This window comes from Tyto alba, unplaced genomic scaffold (assembly GCF_018691265.1).
Source record: "Tyto alba isolate M040663 unplaced genomic scaffold, T.alba_DEE_v4.0 Super-Scaffold_20000042, whole genome shotgun sequence".
NCBI classification, from domain to species: domain Eukaryota; kingdom Metazoa; phylum Chordata; class Aves; order Strigiformes; family Tytonidae; genus Tyto; species Tyto alba.
This window is the reverse complement of record NW_024881293.1, coordinates 3,324,539-3,348,973: the sequence shown is the minus strand read 5'-3', so window position 1 is coordinate 3,348,973 and position 24,435 is coordinate 3,324,539. Positions and strand designations below refer to the sequence as shown.

General features: G+C 46.9%; 2 protein-coding genes across 3 annotated transcripts; one reads left to right on the top strand and one right to left on the bottom strand.

Annotated features, from left to right (window-relative positions):
- The first annotated feature begins 7,682 nt into the window (after positions 1-7,682).
- On the top strand, positions 7,683-16,128 carry LOC122153675. Of its 2 annotated transcripts, XR_006165524.1 has the most exons (3): positions 7,683-8,995; positions 14,160-14,292; positions 15,605-16,128. XR_006165524.1 is itself a non-coding variant. In XM_042795117.1 (2 exons), the coding sequence occupies exon 1, from the start codon at positions 8,056-8,058 to the stop codon at positions 8,977-8,979; it is 924 nt and encodes a 307-aa protein (XP_042651051.1). In that variant the 5' UTR covers positions 7,683-8,055; the 3' UTR covers positions 8,980-8,995; positions 14,160-14,301. The 2 variants fall into 2 exon arrangements, 1 of the variants encoding a protein (XP_042651051.1); XM_042795117.1 differs by lacking the exon at positions 15,605-16,128 and having other exon boundaries at positions 14,160-14,301.
- Positions 16,129-16,495: 367 nt separating this feature from the next.
- KIAA2013 (KIAA2013 ortholog) lies at positions 16,496-21,700 on the bottom strand. Its single transcript, XM_033007590.2, has 3 exons — positions 20,627-21,700; positions 19,013-19,866; positions 16,496-17,492 (listed from the first exon to the last, which is right to left on the bottom strand). Exons 1-3 carry the CDS (start codon positions 21,600-21,602, stop codon positions 17,466-17,468), a joined length of 1,857 nt encoding a protein of 618 aa, XP_032863481.2. The 5' UTR covers positions 21,603-21,700; the 3' UTR covers positions 16,496-17,465.
- Positions 21,701-24,435: the final 2,735 nt, after the last annotated feature.

Sequence of the window (24,435 nt, the reverse complement as noted above, 5' to 3'; positions counted from 1 at the left end):
AAAAAAATCCCCATTTGTGTCTGCGTGTCAGCCGACAGTGGCAGTTCAGAGGTCTTCACCTGGCATGTGAATGGCTTAAAAATGAGCAACGGGGATGTTAGGTCTGCAGAGATGCTGCCGGCGCTCACTGCTGGATTTTTCCCTTCCCTTTGCTAGGTCCCAAGATGACAGGGTGTTTAAAACCTCTCTGTAAAAGCATCTTGCGGCGCTCCTGCACTCACCTGCATGGACCTGCTTGCACCCGGGCTGTCTTCCCGCTGGGCATTGCCACTGCCTGCTCTGGTGAGTCCCGCTCGCAGCTTGGGGGTCCCGACAGCTGCCTGCCTGCTCCCTTCAGCCCTGCTTCTCCGCCCCTGCCCTCCCGAGTTGTTCCCGTGGCTCTAATTCTTCCTCCTGCCCAGCCTCCTCACAGCAGCCTCACCTCTTCCCCCAGGTGAGGGTAGCGAGCTCCAGCCTAAGGCAGGCGAAAGGCTGTGAAAGGTCTCCAGCATTATCATTAAATACAGACTCCGGTCTGGACAATACACAGGAAGAAGTGACAGGGACACGCGTTCTTCATCTTGCAAAAAAAAGTGGTTTTTACGGTTTGGTTAGGTATAATACATATGTTGTTAAAAACATAATTTCCCAGTTCTTTGTCATCAAAGGTGTCGTGATTATGACTTTATTCAAACTGTTTTCCTTCTTGGCATCTATCAATGAGTTCTCTTTGGATTAGCCATAATTTACAAACATCTAAAACAAGTAAAAAATCAGATCGTGAGACCTGGGAATATGTGACTAGTATATCTTGCATCCAAGATGCAGGATTTAAATAACTGAAATAAGATTTTTGCATTTCAATCACTTTTTAGATTGAAGTTTATATTAAGTTAAAAAATAATTTATATTCCAGATTTGAGCAGCATGTGCTGCCTTCTAGGATGCAATTGCAACAGTGTTATTGATGAATACAAATTTGAGTAATCACTTCTGAAGTTGTATCAGTAAAATCTTTATGACTATAAATATAGCTGTAGTGTAAAGGAGGAATGCAGTCCTAAACACTGAGACTTATTTACAAGTGAAAATAATTTGGGTAACTGTTTAAGAGGAGGATACTTTACTTTTGCTGCAGAGACTGCTTTTACACTGGGTAAGGGGCTTGTCTGCAGAGGTTGCTTGTATATAAAGTAGCATTTGAATCAGAAGTGACACAGCCCCCTGAGCAGGTAACAGAAATCTCAATCAGAGAGAAGCTCAGAAATAGCGAAGTGTCTGTGTTCTCTGGCAGCAATACCCAGAACCTCACCCGCTGGGCTGAGCTATTGTGAGCAGAGACGTGGGTGAAGACAGAAGGCCTGTGATCATGGTTGCAGCCAAGAGTAGAGCCAAAGCTGACGATAGCGTGCATTTCCCACCTGCCATCAGCACCCTGGCAGTTCAGTGGGCCACCAGAGCCCCCCTGGGAGGAAGGGGGTGTTGCGGATGAAAGTAGCTCACACAGTTATAAATTAATAGCAATTTAAGATTTATCTGCGTTGTGAGGTAGATCAAAGGTTACATTTTAGCAGCACTCAATGGTTGATCGATTTAAAGATTAACAAAGTGATTTAGTAAAATACATTATGATTAAAACAGTGACTTGATTGTAGCTTTGAGAATGACAAGATTCCCATTAACTTCCTACAAGGTATTCTAAAATAAAAAAAAAAAAAATATGTATAAACACACAAAACATACACACACATATAACACAGAAATATTTGGATATCCAGTGAAATATATAGACATCCAGACTTGTGACAGCGAATGTGTGTAGTTAAACATATAGATGGAGGTGGATGGAAGAGGCTAGCCTATAGTTAAAATTTCCCTCTTCTTGAGTTTGGAGCAAGTACTTACAATGCATTGGTATTTCTCCAAGGGACAATAGTTGAGAGTTGAGAAGTCTGTCTTCACCCTAGCCTTCTGTCGGCTTTGTGGGCAGGTGGTCTTCAAACTTGGAGAAGTCTGAGCCTGAGAGGTGTCCCCGCTCAGGGGACATGTTGATCACAGCTCACTGTGATCCAGAGGAGCTCAGAGGGTCTCATTTAGAATCGCTATTTATAGGGTCTGAGATAATTGACTTTCTTCAGGTACTTTTCCATTTCAGCCCAACTCAGATTATGGAATACTCTGGTACTTTGTACCAGTTGCACAAACCCAGAGCTTGCTAGATCTTGGAGTTCTGGTATCATCCCCCTTTGGGCGACAAACCAAGTACAGATGTACTAGGCTGGCAGGAGGTATTGATTGTTCCTATTGTTCTTTAAGCAGTAAGAGAGCGGGGCAGAAACTAAGTAAGCTAAGGGAGTGCCTTAATGCTCTGGTCTTCTGCCTTTGTCATTGCTCTCAAATGGTAGGAGGGGATAGAAACCGGGTGGGCCAAGGGGGCACCTTAACGCTCTGAGCTAGCACCTTTCCCAAGCCGTTTGAGTTGGTATGTGGTCTGTTCCCAGGGAATAGGGGAGGTGGGAGTCAGGAGGGTAAAGGAGTGCCTTTATGCTCTGGTTCCCTACTTTTCCCTATTCATCTTGGGTTGGCATCTGACCCAAGGGGGGAAAATTGCACTAAGCACTGAGTGGCCCAAGAGAAGGGCAGGGGGTTGCACCACCACTGTCTCTACCCCATGACTAAAGTCAATTTATCTCATCCATAGAGTGGCAGTGTGGTTGCCTCTTCCTTCTGTGCCTGTAAACAGATAATACCATAATTCAATTACAATTTGAGGGAAATTTTGTGTTTGGTTAGTCTCTATTAATTAACCAGAGTTTCATTAAATATAATTTTAAAGTGATATTATGCATGCAAAGGTATATATATGTGGAGGAATTCTTGTGTTTGTGTAATCTGTTTAGCCATTCTCCAAACTCTAACATACAAAGCAATATTTAAAAACAAGCATAGCATAATACCAACCCAGTGTCAGGGGGCAGGGAGGAATGGCTGCTCCCTCTGGGATGGGGAGATGAGCGTGGTAACACGGCCAGCAGAGCCAGCGGCCCCAGCCCCCAGGGCCCAGCCCCAGGGCCCAGGCAGGGCAGCCCTGGCAGCGGCAGCCGGGCGCACCCAAGGGTGCAGTGCTGCGGACAAGCCCACTGACCAGAGGTGGGAGCAGGGTCAACAGAGCTGCACTCCAGGGTTCCTCTGACCGCTCACCCACCAAGGGGCCCACGGGTGGCTGAGATGCCAAAGCCATTCCTGGAGACGTGGCTGTTCTTCCCTCCAGCTGTGGCAGAACCCTTTTTTCTACAGGCTCCCACAGCTGCTTTCTCTCTCCAGATCAGGGTAGACAAAGAATTTTCACAAACTTTCCTGAGTGTTTTCTACCAGTTTAATAACTGTCCTGTGTTGCCCTAGAAGGGGATCTCCCAGACTTCATTTGCATTTGGCAGTAGAGCAGGAGGTGTTCAGGGAGAAGCCCCAGCAGATCCAGTTTCACATTCACCAGTGACTGGGAGAGAAAAAGCAAGATCCAATGTTAGTTCTACAGCACATCTAGCCCAGGAAGTCAATGGACAACTATAATCCCTAGCGCACCTGATCACTGAAGAATCACAACTGGAGCTGCTCACCTGAGCCTGATGGGTTTCTGCTCTGTCCCCTGCTTTGGCTCTGACTCTGCCTAGCGACTGAAGTCTGTACTGCTGCTCCTGATGGCTTCTACTAGCATCTCATTAGCCCTGTGAAAAAGGCAGGAGCATGCAAGAATGACTGTTGCTCATATTGGCACAAAGGGGTTCCCCAGGTGTGACAGTACACTGCTGGACTTAGGAGCATAGACTTCCGAGCCATCCAAATGTCCTGCTTCTCAGGCTTCCAAGCAATTTGTGTTATGTCTTTGGAGGACCTTTTCTAGAAGGTAATAATGACTCTGGGCTCTTTCCCTCCTCCCAGAGTGAACTCAAAGTGAAGATGCACCCTCATAATGGATGCTGAATAGATTATTTTTGCCTTACAGGCTCCTGTTCTGTCCCCTCTGCCTTTTCAAGTGTGTCAATCCTGAGTTGGAGGATAACAGCAGAAGTGAAATGAAGCCTTCTTTTCCACCATACATGCAGGAAGAGGAGATGGCTACAGAAAACTGTTAAAAGAAAACTAACTAAAACATCCTCCAGACAAGTCCGCTTGGTGTACTTACTTCAGGGTCAGCAGAGAGAAATGAAAACAGGCCTCTGCAATGGGAGAGCCCAAGGTGTACTCTTTTGAGAAGCACACTGTCTTGAAGGTGCACACATCATGCTGACCAGATCCAAGAAAGGGATGTGGGATGAAAAAGCTGTGATGAAAGGGTCATACTGCACTATATGGGGAAAAAAAGAAAATGTTTGGACTTACATTTTTAAGTTATTTGTGAGGAATCTTGTAATTCCCCGGTCCACCATATAATCGTTTTCGGAGCTTTTTACTTCTTCCTGTGCATGTGCCAGTCGCAGTGCACTCCTCTTCTGCATGTTCTGTGCTCTCTTCAGGTCAGATTCCAGAGCCCTAATTATCTGCTCCAGCTCTTTTCTCCAAGAAGCATCAGTGGTGTTGATCTCTTCTGTTCTGGCTTGAGCAGCTGCCTGTGTCTAAAGCAGGAGATGCAACTTCAAGAAACAGGAAGAAAAAGATGATGCCCACCCCTCTCAACAAACCTGTTCTTGCTGCCATTTTTCTACGAAAGCTAGTATTAAACAGCCTACAGCGCCGTACAGATGCGGATGAGGAAAAGGCTGCATGTTTTTCATGCACACAGGTCCCATGACACGCAGACTTTGACACAGCGTTTTGCAGCTCCCTGGCTTCTCTACACGAATGCCAAACCCACAGCACTAACAAAGGGAGCCAGATGCCCAAGACAAAACAACTAAAAGCCATGACCACAACCACAAATGAATGCAACACTGAGTACAGATACAAACGATACCTAAACTGACCTGGAAAACTGGTCTGGGATGTTGCTTCTCTCTCTTTTCTTCTTGTGCTCGCTGCTCACACTGTTTTCCAGAAAGTGCTGTTGTGGTACGACCCACCCCAGGAGCCACCAAGCCATCTGACAGAAGAGCCACCAGCCCTTGCAGCTCCTGATTTGTAGCTTCAAGCTGCAGAGACTTTTGAGACGCCAGCTCCAGCTGCACGGAGAGTTCGCACACCTGTATGCAGGGAAAAAACAATCTGCCTTAAGCAGAGGGGTCTAAAAATCTCTGTAAAACCCAATCAAATGTATGGATCGAGATCATAGCTGTAATCCATCCAGTTTGTATTTCAACCCAGGGAAAAGGCACTTGGCTTTCTGAAAGTAAGTACATCTTTCAAGACCTTGCTGACAAGACTGCTCTAGCTTCCATCCGCCCCTCCTTTCCAAAAGGGCACCATGGCAAAGGCACTCCACTCCTCCTACAGCACCACAGCATGGCCGTGCCTCCGGAGATGCTCTTTGGCATTTCCTCGCAGTCACAGCCTTTCATTTTGCTTCCATGGCACTCCTGTTCCACCCCGTTCCTTCTCCTACACACCCCCCTGTGCTAAGGCCTGGGGCGGGCAGTGCCGGGGGAAGAGACAAGAGCTCCAAGGCCTTACGTAGCGGGAGGGTGAAGCCTGGCTTACGAGGCAAAGGCAAACAGGAAGGTCACTTTCCTTCCCCCAAAACACCACTACCAGGGAACTAGACACCACCTTTGTGCAGAGACCGACAGAAGAAAAACCTTGCAGAGAAAGCAACCAAGCCCAGGGACATTTGGGAGCGCGTGGCTTGCGATATCACCTCACAGCCACAGCTTCTGGATGGTGTCAGAACAGAAGTGAGTCTTGAAAGAGCACAGCTGCTTCGTTCTTCCCCGCGCAGATGCTGCGCCCAAGCCACTGCTTTGCCCCTCAGCCTCGAAACGAGCTCCCTGAAGATCTGGCTGAGTTTTTCAAGGTGAGAGGGGAGGAGGCAGGGAGGAGAAAGGAGCTAAGAGCACTGTCTAGTCTGGAAAACAATTGTTAGTGATGTTGAAGCTCATAATGTCCTCAGACAAATCTCTCCTGTATTTGTCCTTAGAATATTGTCTTCTCTTCTGGTCACTGAAGGAAAAGAACAGCTTCAAATACATTAACATATTTACAGGCTTTGTATACCTTGACCTTAGCCTTGTCCAAGTCCTTTTGCAAGCGGGAGTTTTCTTGCTTCAGGTAATAGCATTGGTGTGTTGAAGCTTTCAGTGAAGTTTCTGCTATCCGCTGCTTTCTGAAAGCATCAGCAAGCTCTCCTTGCAGCTCCCTCACTGAACTCTAGGTAAAGAATGTCACAGGAGTACAAAGAAAAAGGTTAGAAGCCGAAATCTGTATTTTTACTTTCAGTCACTAGTTCATATATCGAGATCAGTTTTCAACGTGTATCACAAAGCAAAGGAATCTCATCCACTGGAAGAAGAGGGCATCTGCATGGCTGAAGGTCTCTAGCCATCCTTGGCGAGTGAAGACAACTAAAGAACTGTCATCTCTTGATGAAGATTTCTGTTTCCCAGCACATTCTTCTCAAAAGATGCTGAGACTGTGTCTTTGTGGGGTTTTGCATGTTTCTTAAGGTAATGCTAAAATTTAACCAGGTGCCAATGCAAGAGCCGCCGTTGGACTGCAGCCCCTTCTCCAGTGATCAGAGGCAAGGCTTCCTATAGCCAATTCTGTGTATCATCCTTTATGCCATTCTTCTGCTACACAAACAAAAACCAATGTGAGCCTAAGCATTTCTATATACATATATGTCTATAAGCACATCTCAAGGCTTGCCAGAACCTTCCACAATTCCAGTAAAACCAGTGCAAACCAGAACCAACCCAAGTGCTGGGCTCCCTTGCACCTACCTTATACCCGCTGACTTTTAGAAGCACCAGATAGCCTTTGGAACTGTTCTCCTTTAAGTCATTCTTGGTCAGTGCTCACCTCACCTCTTTTTTTACTTTGTTGGCCTCGCATGGAAAGGCACCACTCACCATTTGTTCATGGGTGGTCTCATCCTGCACGTCTCCCCGCTGCTGACGAAGTAAAAGGTTTTCACGTTCGAGCTGGGCCAGTTGTTGCTGCAGCCCCTCTGCCTTTTTGATGGCATACTCCCTCTCTTGCTCTTTCTTAAGGTATAGAGCATGCCACTCCTCTGCCTGCCTCTGGGCCTGATGGAACTCTCTTTTTGTCATGTCTAAAGCCAATGACTTTTCCCAGACGGCTTTTTTCAGTTGGTCCACTTCCTTTTCCAGCCTACTAGCTTTTCTTTCAGCTTCACTCTCATTGGTTTTCAGCACCTGAGGCGTGTGCTCATGCACACTATGCCATCGCTCACATTCTCTCAGAAACACTTGCGCATCGACACTTCCTGATATCCGATGACTTCCAGAGCTCAGGTGGGAAGAGGATGAATCTAACCCCGCCGTCAGTATTCGGGCTCTGATATCTTCTGTCTGTTCAAAGTAAAAGAACACAAATTGATAGTCCTTAGGAAATTAGTTCAAACCAGGAGATGGTGGCAGCATTGCATACAACAAGAAGAGGACTTGTCACCAACTTGACGTCAGATTAGCAAAGAGTTTTCAATCACTCCACGTTAGACATTATTTGTGGAAAAGTCTTATTTTTCATTAGCGTGTAAGATACTCCTAAAAGGAGGACTCTAATTTAAAATCTGTGGGTTTACATACCTCCCGCCCAAAGCTTTTGCTCTCCTTGATGGCTTCTTCATCTTTTGGTGACTTACGGACAGCAGACTCTGAGTATATGGCAGGCTCATCTACATTAAAACCACATATTTTTGGAACCGAAGTGAGCTAATTCAACTCCTTGATGCCTAGAGTGCTTTCCAAATCATCACGCTTCCAGAGACAATCTTAGCACAAACACACACCCCAAACCCATGAGATCCCAGTGAGTGACCTGTCAAATTGCAGATTCAAACCACATCTCTCTTGCTGCTGGGGAATTATTTTCCTCTAGCACACACGCCTTTTCTGTGTGCCAGGGAGATCACTCCAAGTGATCAGAAACGACCCCAGAAGGAATCAGCGTCTTGAGAACTCTTCTATGCAGGGCCGTTGCCTGGCCGTGCGTTTTTTTCGCTGGCTCATAAGCCACAAGCCCCTCCTGGGGTCCACACAGCCCGTCCCCACGGCAAGCCTGTCACAAAAGGGTGGGCGACAGGCCTTTTCCCCATCGCCTCCTCCACCCCCGAGAGTCCTACCTGCTCTCCGCAGAGCGGGTGCGCGCCGCCTCAGCGCAGCAGCTTGGGCCCCGTGGGGAGCGCTGGGCGCTGACACCCCCTTTGCACGGCCCACGGCAGCTTCTCCCTTCTCCTCCTGCTCCCTGGGCTGCGCAGGCCGTGCACGGGGACTGCGCCTGGAAAGACAAAGAGCGCAGCCAGTTGTAGGCACTGCTCAGCGCAACACCAACGGCCGGGGCTTGTCCGCGCTTCCCAGAGTGACCCCCCCTTGGGAACGAAGAGCCCCAGGCACAAAGCTGAGCCCGAGCGCAGGAAAACAGCCCCGCAGTTTGCCCGCCAGCACCCGCCTGCCTGCACCCCGTTACCTGTCCCAGCAGTCGGTGTCACATTCCTTCACCAGTGGCTGCACTGGGGCCAAGTCACGGGTGGCAGCTACACAGTGCAGCTTTTCCCAGCCCTCCAGCTGGAGCTCATGGCCACCGCTGCTCCTGGAGGACACGGGACCCTTCCGTGCCCTCCTGCTCTGCAGGAACCGCCAGATCCTCTTCATGGCCCAGTGGGAATGGGCACTGCACTGCCTCTCCTCGCCTCTCCCCGGGGAGCGGTGCCAGGCAGGACTTGGCGGGCGCTGGCACTGCGAACAGAAGAGCAGCAGGGCACGGGCAGCTGCCTACGGGCTGAGCCACCACCAGCAGCTCTACCGGCAGCACCACCACTATAGGCAGCAGCTCTACCAGCACCAGCTCCACTGGCAGCACCGGCACCCCCGGAGTCACCAGCTCTGCTGACAGCACCACCAACCAGGTACTGTGTGTGCAGGGCCTGTGCCACCACCCCAGAGTGTGCTGACATCACAAATTGCTGGGGACAGGGCAGGGCCGGGGGCAGAGGGGCCTGTGTGCTCAGAACCTCTCTGCATACACACAGGCCTCGTGGCCAAGGGAAACAGCCCCTGGCACACTGTGTCTGGGGACACAGGGTTGCCCAATGCCACCTCTCCGAGGCTCCCACCTCCCTGCACGCTCTGCGGACCCCCTGGCCTCCTCCCATCTCCCAGCACCTCCTCAGCGCTCACCCGCAGGGGAGACAGACAGGCTGGGCAGAGCGGGTTCTTGCCAGCAAGGCTCCCTGGAAGCACAAAGGGTGGTGGCTGGACCCCCCCATGTCCCTCTTTGTGCTTCCTGGGCTCTTGGTGTGACTTTTGGGGTACCTTGGACCCCTGGCAGTGCCCTTCTCTGCAGCCCTGGGTGTTGCTTTGAGGGCTCCCCAAGCTTACAGTGCCCATTTTCAGATGCCCCTATGCCTTGGTTTGCTTTCTGGTGTGCCTGGTCCCCCTGAATGTGCCTGTCAGTGCACCCTGGATGCCCGGGTGTCTTCTTTTCGGGGCATCCTGAACCCCTTGGTGTGCTTCCTAAAGGTTTCATGGAGTGTTCCATGTGTCTTTCAGGGTGCCCTGGACTCCTCTGTGTACCTTTAGGGGCATCCTGGTCACCATGATGTGCTGTTTGGGACAGCCCAAACCACTCAGTGTTTTTTCTGGTGCACCCACAACACTGCACCCATCAGCAGATCAGCAGCTCCCCCTCTGTTTGGTTGTTCTGGGTTTGTGTGGTGGGGTTTTTGGTAGTAGGGAAGGGGGCTACAGCGGTGACCCCCTGTGAGAAGCTTCTCAAAGCTCCCCCAGCTCCAAGTCAGACCCAGCTCTGGCCAGGGCTGAGCCAATTAGTGATGGTGGCTCTGCGGTAACAGATTTAAGAAGGGGAACCTGGGAGGAGCAATTGGAGTTGTGAGGAGGAGCTGTGAGGAGGACACCTCTTCAAACACCAAGGTCAGTAGAAGAAAGGAAAAGGGAGGTGCACCAGAGCAGAGACTCCCCTGCAGCCTGTGGTGAGATGGCAGGGCCACATCTCCCCCACCACCCACGGAGGTCCCTGGTGGAGCAGATATCTGCCTGCAGCCCGTGGAGGCTTCACTTTACACATACCTCCTTATGTGTCTTCTATTCAGCGGAGTATGTTAGGTTTAGTAAATTCACCAGTCTGCACACTATCAACATCCGTGTTACAACAGCTTCTAAAGCTTAGTGCAGGGCCCTCTAGTGCATTACTAGCCCCATTACAAGCAAAATGAATGAAAGGCAGGGAAAAATCGTAGTGAAGTGGGGCCTGGTAAACTACTTCACTGAGGTTGAGGGGATCTTGAGCACCATCAACAGCCTTTTCCCAACCAATCTCAAAGGAGAAGGCAGTACTGAAAGGTTGTTGGGTTTTTTTTTCCACAAGTTTGCAAATGCCCAACTACTTACTCTGAAGTCTTCCCCATCCTGCCACATCGTGGCATTTGGTAGATGACAGGATGCTTTGTGCAGGGGGGAGGCAGGCCAGCTTCATGTGGTCACTTAAGGTGACCTGTTCAGTGAGTTTGATCAAAGCAATGTTGTACCTATGGTCATGCACACACATTCAAGAGTGAGGAAGAGAAAGAGAAGGGGTGAAGAGGTTTACAAATAGGTTAAGGCATGAATATTTAGCAGTTATACAGCACTTAGCCTAGTCAAAAGAGATGCAAGGGGGCAAGGAGGCCAGTACGTAAGCAGGAAAGATTCTTCCACCCCCAAAACAATGAGGAAATCCATGGACTTTAAGACTATTCCCTTCAGAACTGCCCACTTTCCTGCTAGCAGCTTTTTATATTGCCTTTTATAGGTTATTTTCACCAAAACCAAGCACACGTTAAGATTAACTTTAAGGACCTTGAAACTGAGGGGATTTCTTTGCTAAAGCCCGTAGCCTGCAGCAGGACATAGGAGTCCTACAGCAACAAAGATATTAATACCATTGATCAATAATGCTTTGTGTTTATGCTGTTCATAGGCGGGCTTCAAAGAGTCTTGTATAAATTAATTCATTTCCTTTCACTGTATGAAAGAAATCATTGCATAGAACAGCTTCCCACCCAAGCATGAACATACAAAATGGCATCTGAAAACACAATTAATCAATAAGCAATTAATATTGAAAGTTCTTTATCTTGTTTTGAGGGGAAAAGGTACCAACTGGAGCCTCAACTCTCATTTATGAGCAAACACTGTAAGCATATGAGTACCACTGTAAGCTGTAACAGGAGGCTTTAAACATTTAGGCATTTAGCTGCCACAACTCAGGGTGGGTGGGATTCCAGCAGTTTGATTTTTGCCCTGCATCTAATACCTGAAAAAATACTTGCTACCAACTTACCCATTTGCAATATTCTATGGATCCCAGTTCCGACTGACAATGATTTTTTCTGGAGGAGGTGTGGTTGATCCTTCTTCCACTAACTCCTGCTTAAGGCTTCATCAACAAACTCAAGATGCCTCCGATCTCTGCAGGATTCACCTCGTATTCTTCAATGAAGCAAACAATTCGGACTGCTTTTTTAACAGCAATAGCAGCTTCACTGATAAACAACTATGTGATGGATATTATATGTAGGATTTATAATAATAACATGCAGCCAGTCTTTCTTATTTCATATTATATTTTCTACAACATCGTGTTACAATAACCAAGAACTGTATGTACATATTCAATGACATATGCTACCAAACCAAAATGGGGTTGTCTTTGTGGAAGCAGTTTTGATGATGAAAGGACATAGATATACCTGATAATTTCTTTGTTATACTGCCCCATATTATAAAGAGCTTACTGAAAATGACTGGTATATTCAAAACATTTGTCATTATTTCTTCAGGGAGTGGATTGATTAATCTGTGGGTCTCACTGCCACATAAATTATAGAGACAGGCAACACAGCTGAATTTTAATAGCAACTTAAAAACATAATGATGTTTGTAGTTATTTACAGAACACAAAGAGTATACGATTCAGGTATGAGGGGTTTTTTTTTTCTCATCTACTTTTATTTTAAGAAAATGAAAAGACGTCATTCTTCTTTTGGCCTATTAGTTATAATCAAAAGATATGACGTGAAACTCGGAGCTCTTAATGGGAAAAAGGAGAACTGGTATATACGGTTTTGCTTCATCTATCTCTGGTCATGCACTGCTCCTGGGTACAGGCTTGAGCTCCATTATTTACCTGATGCAGCGTGCAGCTGTCGTCACCCAGCTGGTGCGATGAGGGCTCCTCTGCAGGGGTGATGCCATTTGCCATTTGAACTGTATGGAAGGGAGGCCTAGGATCAGTGTATCGAGTAAGGCTTGGATTTTTGCTTACTGATTTTTCATTGCTGGACTTTCTTCCTGCACGCAGAACACAACTTCCTGCTGGAAGATGGTGGGAGGCTTTTAAGCAACAAATGTCCAACCTGTGGCCACAAAACAGTTTTCCCTCCTTCACTATCATCCAAAAGCTTGATTTTTTGATGTTGTTTCGTCCAAAGCTCTCGCTGAGCCTGGACCAAATAGAGTGTTTAATTTGCTTCAGAAATGTATTGTTTAACTCCATGTATAACTATGCTCCAGTAGACATTGTATGCTCCACTGAGTTTCACACTTCTCTTGCTTAAATATGGGATGGTGCCCAAGACTACTGAAAGAACATGGAAGCCTGCACAGCCAGCAAGAGGTGGCACATTCAGAGCTTTCTTAAAAAGAGTAGAAACTTTGGGATTGATCGGAATGTAATATTCAAAACCTAAGATGTGACAGGCAAGATGCATCAAATGAAATATAAGACCTGGTTTTGTTCAGCCGTGTTGTGTGAGGGTGGCGCAATCCTAACTGTTCCAGAGAAAGCGCTAAATGACTGACCTGCCAGGGCCAACTGTACCGTCTTGCGTCTTCCCCTCCAGCAGCTCTAGACACGGTGGGTGGGTAGGCAGGAACCCCGCAGCCAAAGGCTAGAAGACATATAAAATAGGATGTGTGTTTTAAAAGAGGAGGTTTAAAAAAAATGTTGAGAGGGTTTTTTTTTTACATATAGATGGTTTATACAGAACATTGCAAGCTACAAATATAGGCTGTGATTTAATGTGATACAAGATACAGCCATCAAAACTGACCAATGTTATATAGAGCCTGTTTGAATGGTTTAGTTTTTCTGACAATCAAATCAAGTTGGCTTAACCAAATTTCCATGTGTCAGCTGGGACGCAGCTCTTGGCCAACGCAACAGTTCGATGTGGATTAACTGTATTTCAATGTATTCAAGCTAAGTAAAATAACTTTGAATTTGCTAAAGGCTGAGCAGTGATGATCAAGACCCTATAATAAGAACAGAATAGTACAGCACCTTGTTACCTGAGAGCACTTTTTAGTTAACTACCTATGCTGTATCTCTTTCTGCTTTGTTGCAGAATGTTTAATTTCCCTAAAAAAGGAAAAGTTGCTGTTAGATTTTAATCCATTTTTCCTTTAAAACTAATGCTGAAATTGCACATGTACCTGCAGCTGCAAGAGTCAACACAACAAAGAGGACTCCAAGCATGCTGCTGGTTATAGCTGTGCACTGCTGGCTCTGCTCTGCAGACTATTTTATGTGTTATCATTTATCTCTGGGACACACAGCTTAAAATGTAGTGCTATTCTGATACCAATAGAAAACTCATATAATTGTGGGATAACTTTTTATATGCACAAGTGCCTAAAAAAAGCTGGTTTAGAAGGACCTTGGATCCAGGCTATATAAACAACATGGTTAAAAAATTTCCAAGTTGCATATTATCTGTAGCAGCTGTTTGCTTTCCTATTGCCTTGAAAGTTCATCACAAAGGTGTTTTCAGAAGGAAAATGTTAAATCAATTATTGTAACACTTGGTGGTATGTCAGCAGTAAGAGTCTGATATATTCAGTGATAGATTCAGTCATGTCAGTTGGCTTAGACAATCTCTGGAGGTCCCCTTCCAACTTGAATTATTGTATGATTCTATGAGTGCTTGAAATTTCATTTTGTTCTGATTTGTTTTTTGCCTGAATGGCAACTACCACTTTGTACTGACTGAAAACCTGTATCTTCTTTTGTAGATCAAGCTGCATGTATTTTAGCACACCAGACTTCTTTAATAAAACAAACTGTAATCACTTTGAAGTGGAAGATGTTTCAAGAAATATGAAGAAGCAGCTGTCCATGATGATGGAGGAACACTGGTGTAGTGTGGTGAGCCAGACTCCATATCTTTCATTTAATATTAGGTCAATAGCACATCCCTGGAAGAGAATAGGGTTCCTGTAACATTGCAAATGAGCATTTTTTACACCCCAAATCAGCATGCTGACCTGTCATATAATGCAGTGTGAGCTTGTTAATGAAAAAGGGTAAACCATTTACACTGATAGGACAAACCAGGCAAGAGCAGGCATTTAGACCACTACCAAGCTGCTGCCACAAAAGACACTGTCCTAACTTGTTAATGGACATTTGAGATCAATGACTTGATAACAACACTTACCCTTGTGTCTTTCTTCCTTTTTTTTCTTCTACTTATGAGAATTTTACATCCTCTGTCATGTTTCCATCCACTACCCTTCACCTGAAAAACTGTTATTGGTTATTTAAAGAACAAACATCTCTATCCCATAAGCCAGGTCACACATAGAGAGCAAACTTATTAGAATGGAAACAAATATCATAATGCCAGTTTTGTAACCAGAGTTGCATTGTACATACAGACCAAACTAGAGGTTTCAAAAAAGCTGAAATAAATCTGTTGTTTAATGTCAGTATTAACAAACAGCAAAATCCCTGATTTTCATAGCTTCCCTTCAGCAGCAGGTACTGATTTGGATGAAAGACGCCTGGAGCACACATGTGGAAGGCAGAAATATATAATGTTTTGCTGTTTTGTCTGCTTCTCAAGAATGTATTATCCTACCCAAACAATAGCACTTGAGAAAGCTGCATTCTGAATTTCAAATGGAATCAACCAAACTCTGTTCTGGCATCTTGTATTTATTATCTGACAAAAGCATAAATCAGGATTAACTGAGTGCAGAACTGATTCTAAAAATTTTTTTCATAAATTAGTTGGCACTCAATGTCTGAATTTACAAGCTAAACAACACACTATGCTTTTCAGTTTAACTTCCATGACACTATCATTTTCATTGAATACCAACTAAAAATTAAGAGTAATTTTTGGATATTCAGTTACTATTTCAACTTTCCTGTTTAATGGGCCTCCTTGTTAACTTGGAATTATGTTTAGGTTTTTTAAGCATTTATGCAATTTCACAAAGATGACCTTCTGCTGTCTTGCACACTGCGAACAGAGAAACCCTATTCTCTTTTTCCCTTTCTTCTTTGTAAAGGAATTCTGAAACAGTTATTTCTCCCATGGGGGGGGGGGGGGAATGCTCATAAGAATCATATTTTTAATGTAAAACACTCAAAGCTTTTTTTTGTTTGGTTTTTTTTTTTTTTTTTGTTCCACTCCTGCTTTATATAACAATTGCTTATCCATCTCTTCCAGGTCTAGTCTAAATAGGCTGAAGTATCCTTCTTGGACTCACTGGGCATCATACTGTTGGCAGTTCTGCAAGAGAACATCAAAAGACTCAGCCTCCAGCTGACACCATGGTGGCTTGGCAACAGCACCCTGAAACCTCTTATCATCTTTGTGCCAGATGTTTCACAGAAACTAAGCAGCCCATGGAACTTCAGTGAGAAAGAGCAGGAACTTCTGGTATGTTCTGTTAAGGCATAATAGCTAGTATCTCTTTCGATACACAATGTACTTAGTGTACCATTTAAAATGTACTCCCTTGCCTCCCTCTCTTTAGTCTGTTCCCTTGTAGGGTAGTAACTATGCTAGACCAATTAGTAAATGATACTAGTAGTATAGTCAGCAGATAAGTAACAGACACTGAAATCTACTTTTCTGAGGGAGGTTTTCCATCTGAAACTAGACAGTAACCCATTTAAAAATTCTAAGTTAAATTCTGCCTTAGCTTTATATTGGGAGCACCAAATGTGCCAAATTCATTACTTGCTGAATGGCTATTAAATCTGCTACTTGATTGTTCCCTGAGTTTGTTTCTGTGTTCTTAAAACTAAAGCTTGGCTTGCATGCCTCGAGATAGAACAAGGTTATGCAGAGCCAGGGAAGTGGAGATTAGCACTACCCTGTGTGTTTCTGTCTCTTATTGTGCCTTCCAAATTGTCTGTTCCCAGCCTAGATCCATTTATGTATTATTTTCCACACTCTCTTTCCTTTTAATCCAAGCAGTTTTGTAGTCAATACTGGCCACAGATGTAACATAAGGCTCTGCTTGTTTTAACTGGGTGGGGAGCAAGGGGAGGAGAGAAGAGAGACTAAAAAAGCCAAACAAAATTAAAAAAAAAAACAACCACGCTTTAGTGATCAGATTAGACTGAAAGATATTTATTTAGAAACAACAGCTTTGGTATTTTAAAACCAAACGACCTTTAAGTCACTAGAAAGTGGGATGTCTCCCCCATAGCCAAAACAAATCAATGCACAAAGTCTCAATATGCTTAGAATAGAAATTCTGCAGATCAGCATTTCCAAGTGTAAATCCAGAAAACAATTTAATTAAAATGGTTTTGCACTCTACAATCATAAAGGCTGAAAAACCTGTTACCAGCACTTAGATATCTACAGTTCAATTGACTGACTTGTTACTGAAGTGGAGGCAAAATTATTAACATCCTCCCCCCAAGCAATAAATTAAAAAACGTATACCAGAAAGGAAGTTACACTAAAGTTTTCTAGTTAAGTTAACTCTCTGAAGGGAATCATCATTCTTTATTTTCCTGCAAAATCAAAAAACAAATCAAAATATCAAAGGGCTTAGTATATCTTCAAGTATTTTCACCAAACGGATTACTCTTAGGGAACTGAACAGCTTACAAGGAAAAAGAAACATCTGTTACACAAGCTTCTGGGATAAACTTTTGAATAACCACACCTTTCAAATCTCAGATTCCTCTCTTAACAAGGCACAAAAGGATTGTTGCTTTCAAAAGGTCCTTGTTCTCAGCTGCAAAATTGTCAGATGTCTTGTGCAAATGGAGGCTGAAAGCAGGACTAAGTTCACTTGGACACTGGGATGTTCCCATTCAGTTAATGAAACAGAGTGTTATTTCAAGACCATTGATGTTGCTTACTGCTACAGAGATGTTGAGCTTCAGCTGGCTTCCACTTCATCCCTGTTTCTGGAATCAAGTTCTGCATCATCTTCATTTTAAGTAGATCCAATTAATAAGAGGCAACAGACTTGTTTGCTGTACACTGCAAGGCTTTTTGCAGTGCCAAGAAGGAAGAGGTGTTACATCAGCCCTGGTGTGTAGCTGTGAAGCTTCTCGGCATTTCAGAGAATAGTGTCAGGGACAGTTACCTGTAGTAATGGTTAACAAGTCATTTTGTAAAAGGCAGAAGGCAAGTCTTGTAGATCACAAAGGCAACCAGATAGACAGCAGTGGAAAAAAGGACATGATTTTATAATTTCAAGGACACATTTCAGGATGCATGTCAGGGCTCAGCTGTATACACAATAATTGAAATTACTTCCTGACCGCTTCCTCCTTTTGCACTACCGTTTTGATCATGATCATAAGCTTATAACTGCAGTTGTCTCTGATAGAAGTATCTAACCTACGTCTTCCTAAGTTAGTTTGTCTAGCCACATGCACCTTCCGCTCTCATTCAATGGATGGCAGGTATTCAGGCCTGCTTGGGATCAGGCCTGATCTCCAGTGCTCAACATTACAAAGTCGGTGAGCCAAGAGGAAAATTGCCAACTCGCTTTAAACACCCCTTATGTACTGACTGTCAAGCTTAGTCCAATACCTTTTGTCCAGCCTTAGTTATCCAAAATGGAATTTGCTTTTATAGTTTGGAAAAACAGAGCAATCTAAAGCTAGAACTTTTTCCTCTGCCAGATCTATTTAACTCTGTCTTTTTTTTTTTTTTTTTTTTTTTAATGCAAGCTACATTTAACTCCATTCAACCCTAAGGAGGGATGCCTCTGAACAATATGGCTAGCTCACACAGCAAATCCAGTCTTGTCTTTCATTTCCACTCCATATCACCACACAACCAGAAAGTACCAGTACTAAGAGCAGAAATCACCATCTATGGTCTATTCTGTGCTAAGTTTTTACAAGCAACTAAGTTTTCTAAGGCAACTCAAAACAAGAATTTAAAATTCTTTACACCAGAGTGAGATGCAGTAGAGCTTGAAGTCAGAACCTCCAACTCACAGTAAAAAGCACTCAGTACTTTTCCTAACACAGCTACGTATTTTGTCCAGATGGGAGAAACACTAACTCAGCATCTTCCCAAGATGATGGTGGTAAATGTGGTTTGACGGAGAACTGCACAGTGTCTATAACTCTATGAGCATTTACCAGTAGTACCAACAAGTCAGCACGTTCACCTAAGAACACTCACTTGCATTTATGTGTTCTTGTATGACACATCACACGTTCAAACGAGGCAGACAAGTGTGCACATCTCCCACACAGCAGTAAAGACAAAGATAGCAGCTCTCTCACAAGCATTCCAGTACTGCATAACAAGAAACATCATCTCGTGACACAGCTGCAACTGCTGGTTTAAAAACAAGCAATGTCCTACACCAATGTGTGGAAAAAGGACAGAAGAGCTGCATCTGCCTTGATCTGCAGTCTTACAAATGTTTAAGGACAGGCAGTGAATTTATCTTTTCTAATGTTTGTGAGCCCTCCCACTCCAATCCCTGCCTAATCCTACTTCTTGCAGTAAGAGGTCACAGATCACTTGTTGCAAGAGATTGAAAATCCTCACAGTCCAAAACAGAACCTCCCTAGGCACAGCTGACAGAAAATCAGGTTGACAACACTCAGTGGACAGCAGCCAAAAGCAGCAGCCTTATACCTTACTCCTGAAGAGCGGCTTGGCTCCTGGCCCGCAATACTCGTTGTAGATGAGTTTGAACAGAAACAAGTGAAACAATGTGATTAACGAGGCCACGCTGAACCAGAACAGGAAGGGTAAGCCTGGATATTGCTTGGCCATGTGTTCCTCGTGAGCCAGAATAGCTTTTAGATGGAGTGTGTGTCTCAAGTCCTGCAAGTGGATCAAATCTGTCGATATATAAAGCAGGGGCGTGATGGGTTGAGTCACCATGACAGGGAACGTATGACCTCGTGCCTCTGAGGTCAGCTCCACAGGCTCATTCATACAGCCTGCCTCACACGCATATAGTCTAACTGGCTTGTCTTGGAACTTCACAGACACATGCAAGAATGGCTTTCCTTCAGCATCCAGCAGAACAGCTAGGTTAATCAAGTCCTTATTGTAATGGATCCCACGTAAGGAATAGCTGTTATGAAGTACATCAGGGTCAGCCTGAAACTGAAGATGATTTTCTGTGAACTGCAGACCCCCAAAACTAAGCACCATTCCCTGCATAAGTCCATGGACTCCAGCTGCCACAAGACCCTTGCATCCCCGTTTCTGGAGAGTTAGTTTCCACAGGTCTGAGAGTTGCAAGATCTGGGTGACGCTGGTCAGCTTTGCTGGCCACAGGTTCTCTGCATGCATGGTTGCATGGCCACTGAAGCAGTGGTCAGCATAGTTCAAGCTGGCTTCCATTTTTTCTCTGTCCTCACCACTAATGAGCGGATCTAGCAGAGGAGCTGGCATGCTCGACAGCACATAGTAGAGGGTCATGTTAACAGTCTCACTGGATGGTGTATGTAAATCTGTGATCTTTCTCATTTCAACCCCTGTAATAAAAGAAAACAACCGAAAGTCAGAGGATCACACGTGAGTATGACATTCACTAGGAGATCAAATGTGCACATTGTTGTTGAACACACAGGCATTCTTTATAACATGTAAGAAACCTTTGTCTATGAAACATTGAAGTGAAAAGTTTCCTTGTATTTTCTTTGACACCGTCTCTGCTACTTGGAGTCTGAAAGTCAACCTCCCACTAAAGCCAAAGCTAGTTTGACATACAGATGCCTTATGGAGCTGTCACCATGACTCCGCAAGAATGACCTGCCAAAGAAACATCTATCTTTTTACTGGCTATAAAATAGCAAGTTCTACATTATTTGGGCAGCTACTCTTTGATGCAAGACCATTAAAATCTTATGGTTTTTTAGGACAGTCCTTAACTTCCATGAAGAAATCTGCCCTTTATACTGTCACTAGAGGTCAACTCTATTTCCAACTTAAGAGCTGACATGCTGGACAAATCAGTAAAGTCCCTGGAGATGTGAAAGCCAGCTCATCCAGAGTTATGCTTACAAATGTTCTTCTATTGTTTCCTTTATGCAGTAAAGAATACTCCCCTTTTTTAAAGTACGCTGGGTTCCAAACCAGGAACGCTGTTGTATGACCCCACAGCATGCCTTCTGGCCCCCAGGAGAAAGCCGTCAGGATGAGCAGAGCCTCTGGAGACCTTGCAACAACCAGGTCACTGAGCTCTCAGCTGCACCCTAAAGCAGCCCTTTGGAAGCTGAGCATCGCCTTCCTTACCTGAAATGAACAGGTCAGACCAGGTCTGCTGGTGCTCTTGGAGAAGATCTTCCACCCCCATCTGCATCACCTCCAGCATCTCTTTCTTGGCCGACTCCCTCAGCTTGCTGAAGGTCTCCTCCAGCCTGGAGACCTCGATGGGCTCCGAGGTGTACACCACAGAGAGTATGGTTTCGTCGAAGTGGGATTTGGGTGCCACCTGCACCCGGCTGACGAGCTTCTTGGCAGCCACCACCATAAGCACCACCTTGGAGCTGCCGGCCAGCAGCAGGCGACCGGAGGAGAGCAGGAACTGCCGCTCCTCCACCTTCTCCAGGCTGGTGGCGAAGCGGCCGCCCAGCGAGGGCGCGGAAGACGGGGCCGAGGCCTCGAAGGCGGCCACCCGCTCGGTGGGGTTGGCAACGCGGATGCGCTGCAGGTAGAGATGCGGCCGGCTCCGGTGGGCCACCACCTCCTCCCGCACCGTCACGCAATCCCCGGCGCCCGCCCCGGCTCCGGTTTGAACGCACCGCACTCGCCGCACGGCCCCGTCCCGCAACGCCGCCAGCACCGCCCGCGCCTCTCCGCGCCCTCCCAGCGCCCTCAGCCGCACCAGCGCCGGGTACTCGGTGGGCAGCGCCGGTCCCCCGCCGCCTCCCGCCGCCGATACCCAGAGGCGGCCGGCGGCCACGTCCAGCAGCAGGAAGCCGTTACCCGCCAGCGCCAGCCGCCCCCCGCCGCCCCCCGCCTCCTCCTCCTCCGGCACCGGCAGCGCATCGCCGCGCTCGGTCTGCGCCCGCCAGCCCGCCGTGACCGCCTGAAGGCAAAGGGCGGCGGCCCCGCGGGGCTCGGCCCCCCGCCCCGCTCCCCGCCGCGCCCGCGCCGCCCCCAGGTACCAGTAAGCGACCAGCAGCAGCGCCAGCAGCAGCAGCAGCCGCCGCGCCCAGCTGCTGGACAGCAGCCCCGGCAGCCCCTTCAGCCGCTGCTGCAGCCACATGGGGCGACGAGCGGGAGGCCCCGGCCCCGGCGCGTCCCCGCGGCCGCTCCCCGGCCCCGACCCCCGCCGCGGCGCGGCCCGGCCTCACGCCGCCATCGCCCGGGCCCGGAAGGCGGCCGCGCCGTGCGGCAGCTCCTGTCGCGCGTTGAGGCGGCGCTTTGCGACAGCTCAGTCGTACCGCCCCGTGAGGAGGAGATTGGCGGGGGAGCACCGGGCCCGCCCCGGGATCCACCCCCCCCAGCTCCGGGACGCCCCCTCCCCGGCTTCAGGCCCCGCCCTGGCACCGGGAGCCCCCCCCCCACCCCCCCCCCGGCTTCAGGCCCGTCCTGGCACCAGGACCCCCCCCCCCGGCTCCGGGACACCCCCGGCTCCAGGACACCGCCCCTCGGCTTCAGGCCCCACCCTGGCTCTGGGACCCCCCCACTTCTCCGGGACTCCCCGCCGGCTCCGGGCCCCGCCTTTGATCCGAGACCCCCAACTTTTCCGGGACACCCACCCCCCCGGCTCCGGGACCCCCCCTGGCTCCAGGACACCTCACCCACCCCCCTGACTCCGTGCCCCGCCTTGGCTCCGGGACCCCCCCCCCCCCGGCTCCGGGACCCTCCCTGGCTTCAGGCCCCGCCCTGGCTCCGGGACCCCCAACTTCTCCGGGCGCCCCCCACGCCCCCGGCTCTGGCAGCGGGAGGGCCGGGACGCAGCTCCAGCCTTATTCCAGCACAGGGCTGGGGTTTTGTCTCTCCTGCTCGGGTGACTGCACCGATGGAAAAAATGCAGAGCGGGCCGGGAAGAATTTTCCATAATTCCAGTGGCAGTTTTACTCCTGTTACGGCAGCAGAGCCTGGTGTGAGAAAGCGCGTTACAGTCTATTAAACTTCATCCCACTGTGTAGGAAATAGAGGGACAGACTTTATGATGTGCACATCAAGCCACGGAAAGCTTGGTACTCCAGTGCAGCTCTCAAAAGATGGTAGCAAGCCGTATAGAAACACTGAGTTAAAATTCAGTATGAAATTCCTGAGCAGATAGAGCCTGTGAACCAGCTTAGTGAAGGGGAGAGGCAAAACCCTTTAACTTCTTCCTGCAAATGAGCAGTTTGATTGAGGGGGGGGGGGGAGATTGCACTGGAATCTAAAAACAGTGGGTGAGCCCCTGTCCCTTGCACGTTTCAGTGGGCCTGGTGCTGTCTCAGAATGTCTGGTGTGTTTTGAGGCTGCTTTAAAAGCACAGCTCTGATCCTTGCAGTTTTTAGGAAGTTGCTGCTTCGCTTGGAGCACGTGTTGCACGTACTCCTTGGAACATCTGCATTGGCAGCTGCCTCTGTTTAAAAAGACAGGCAGCCAGCTCCAGCCAGGGCGCACAAAGCAGTACAAACATAGAAACAGGAAAAAAAAAAATATGCTTGCTGGGTTGGCACAGCTTCAGAATGCAAACAGAGCTGTCAAATAGGGACAGTCGGAGTACAGCAGTATAAACAATGATGCATTCATGGTTTCTAGTGTGCAACTCCCTTTTCATTTTAGAATGAAGAGATTTAATGTCATTAAAATGAAAAATTTGCAATTTTTAAAATTCTAGATTGAGTCATAGGTGTCAGTCTGAGGTTTGAAGGTGAGGTGCTGAACACCTTCGCTATGGCTCCTGGCTTAATGTGTTGAGGCTGCTAAAGCTTTATTAGAGGCTTTGTCCAGGCCTGCAAAGTGCTGAAAAAAATCTAAAGTGAAAGTCTGTTTTCCTTTTTTTATTTAGTGAAACTGTCAGCTTTGCAAAAGGAAGTTTCCTGAAATCACCATTTTAGGGAGAACTAGTATTTCCTTGGATTGTTGCCTGTAGTACATAGTTTGAGCATGAAAACTATTCTGTTTGCCTGGTAATTATGAGGGAATTCCTACTTTGGGGAGAGGGAATGGAAACAAAAGTGCTTTGAACACACTCAAGAATATTCTCAGTGAACAGACAAATAGTAATAGTAGTTCTTTGAGAGGATGCTATTATGAAGCATGGAAAGTATTAGTTAGCTACAATGTAGCCCTTCTAACATGGCTATTTTTTTTTCCTCTAAGATCACACCTCCTTGGTTTTATTTTGAGAACCCAAATCCTACAGTATCTGTGATTTCTGTTAGTTTAAGGAGGTGGTTTACTGACAGCAAGCAGCAGACTTGGGCCTCAGAATTTTACACAGACAATTTTTTAATTAAAGCTGAACTCTGCAATGAGGGAGGCTTCTGTATCACCCCAATGCTCTTATGACACTCTGTGTGTACTCCAGAACCCCAGCCCTGCTAAGTGATAGGTACTGCTTTGAGGCATTGTGTTATCTCAATGCACGTGTCGCACCATCGCTCTGCATGCATTCTTCGGTTTTTATACCTCTGCTAAACTACCCAGTACTGCTCCTTTCTCCCTGATACCTTCCCTGCCTGCTGGAACACATGCTCCGTGGCCGAGCTCAGGTGGGACTCAGGACTTGGTGCCTCTTTCGGTGATGGCTTCAGTAGTTTACTGCAGCATTGCTTGCCATCTACTTCACTTCTTACAGAACAGTACATAACATTTATGCAGTCTCTGTCGTTCTCTGAGTTCTTTGCAGACAAGTAAATATTATTGTTCGCACCTTAGGAGCGAGAAAATAAGTAATCTCTTCATGTTCCTTTCAGCAATGGAAGCAAAGTTGGGTTTAATTATACACAGTGCTTAAGAAAATGGCACTGTTGCTTCTAGGTATTTGCTTCAGTAGAAATAACGTGTTGCTCAAGGCCTCACGTAGGGTTGTGTGTTGGTGGCAGCTCCTCATCTGGTGTCTGGCAGGCCTGAAAGGGTTTCCCTGCACCTGA

Excerpts from the sequence above, each read along its gene's own strand:
- LOC122153675 (XM_042795117.1), top strand. The coding sequence starts at position 8,056 with ATGCAGGGCCGTTGCCTGGCCGTGCGTTTTTTTCGCTGGCTCATAAGC.
- KIAA2013 (XM_033007590.2), bottom strand. The coding sequence starts at position 21,602 with ATGTGGCTGCAGCAGCGGCTGAAGGGGCTGCCGGGGCTGCTGTCCAGC. Across the intron at positions 19,867-20,626 it reads GTCTGACCTGTTCATTTCAG|GGGTTGAAATGAGAAAGATC; the intron begins GTAAGGAAGGCG and ends CTTTTATTACAG. Across the intron at positions 17,493-19,012 it reads AGCCGCTCTTCAGGAGTAAG|GTAACTGTCCCTGACACTAT; the intron begins GTATAAGGCTGC and ends CCATTACTACAG.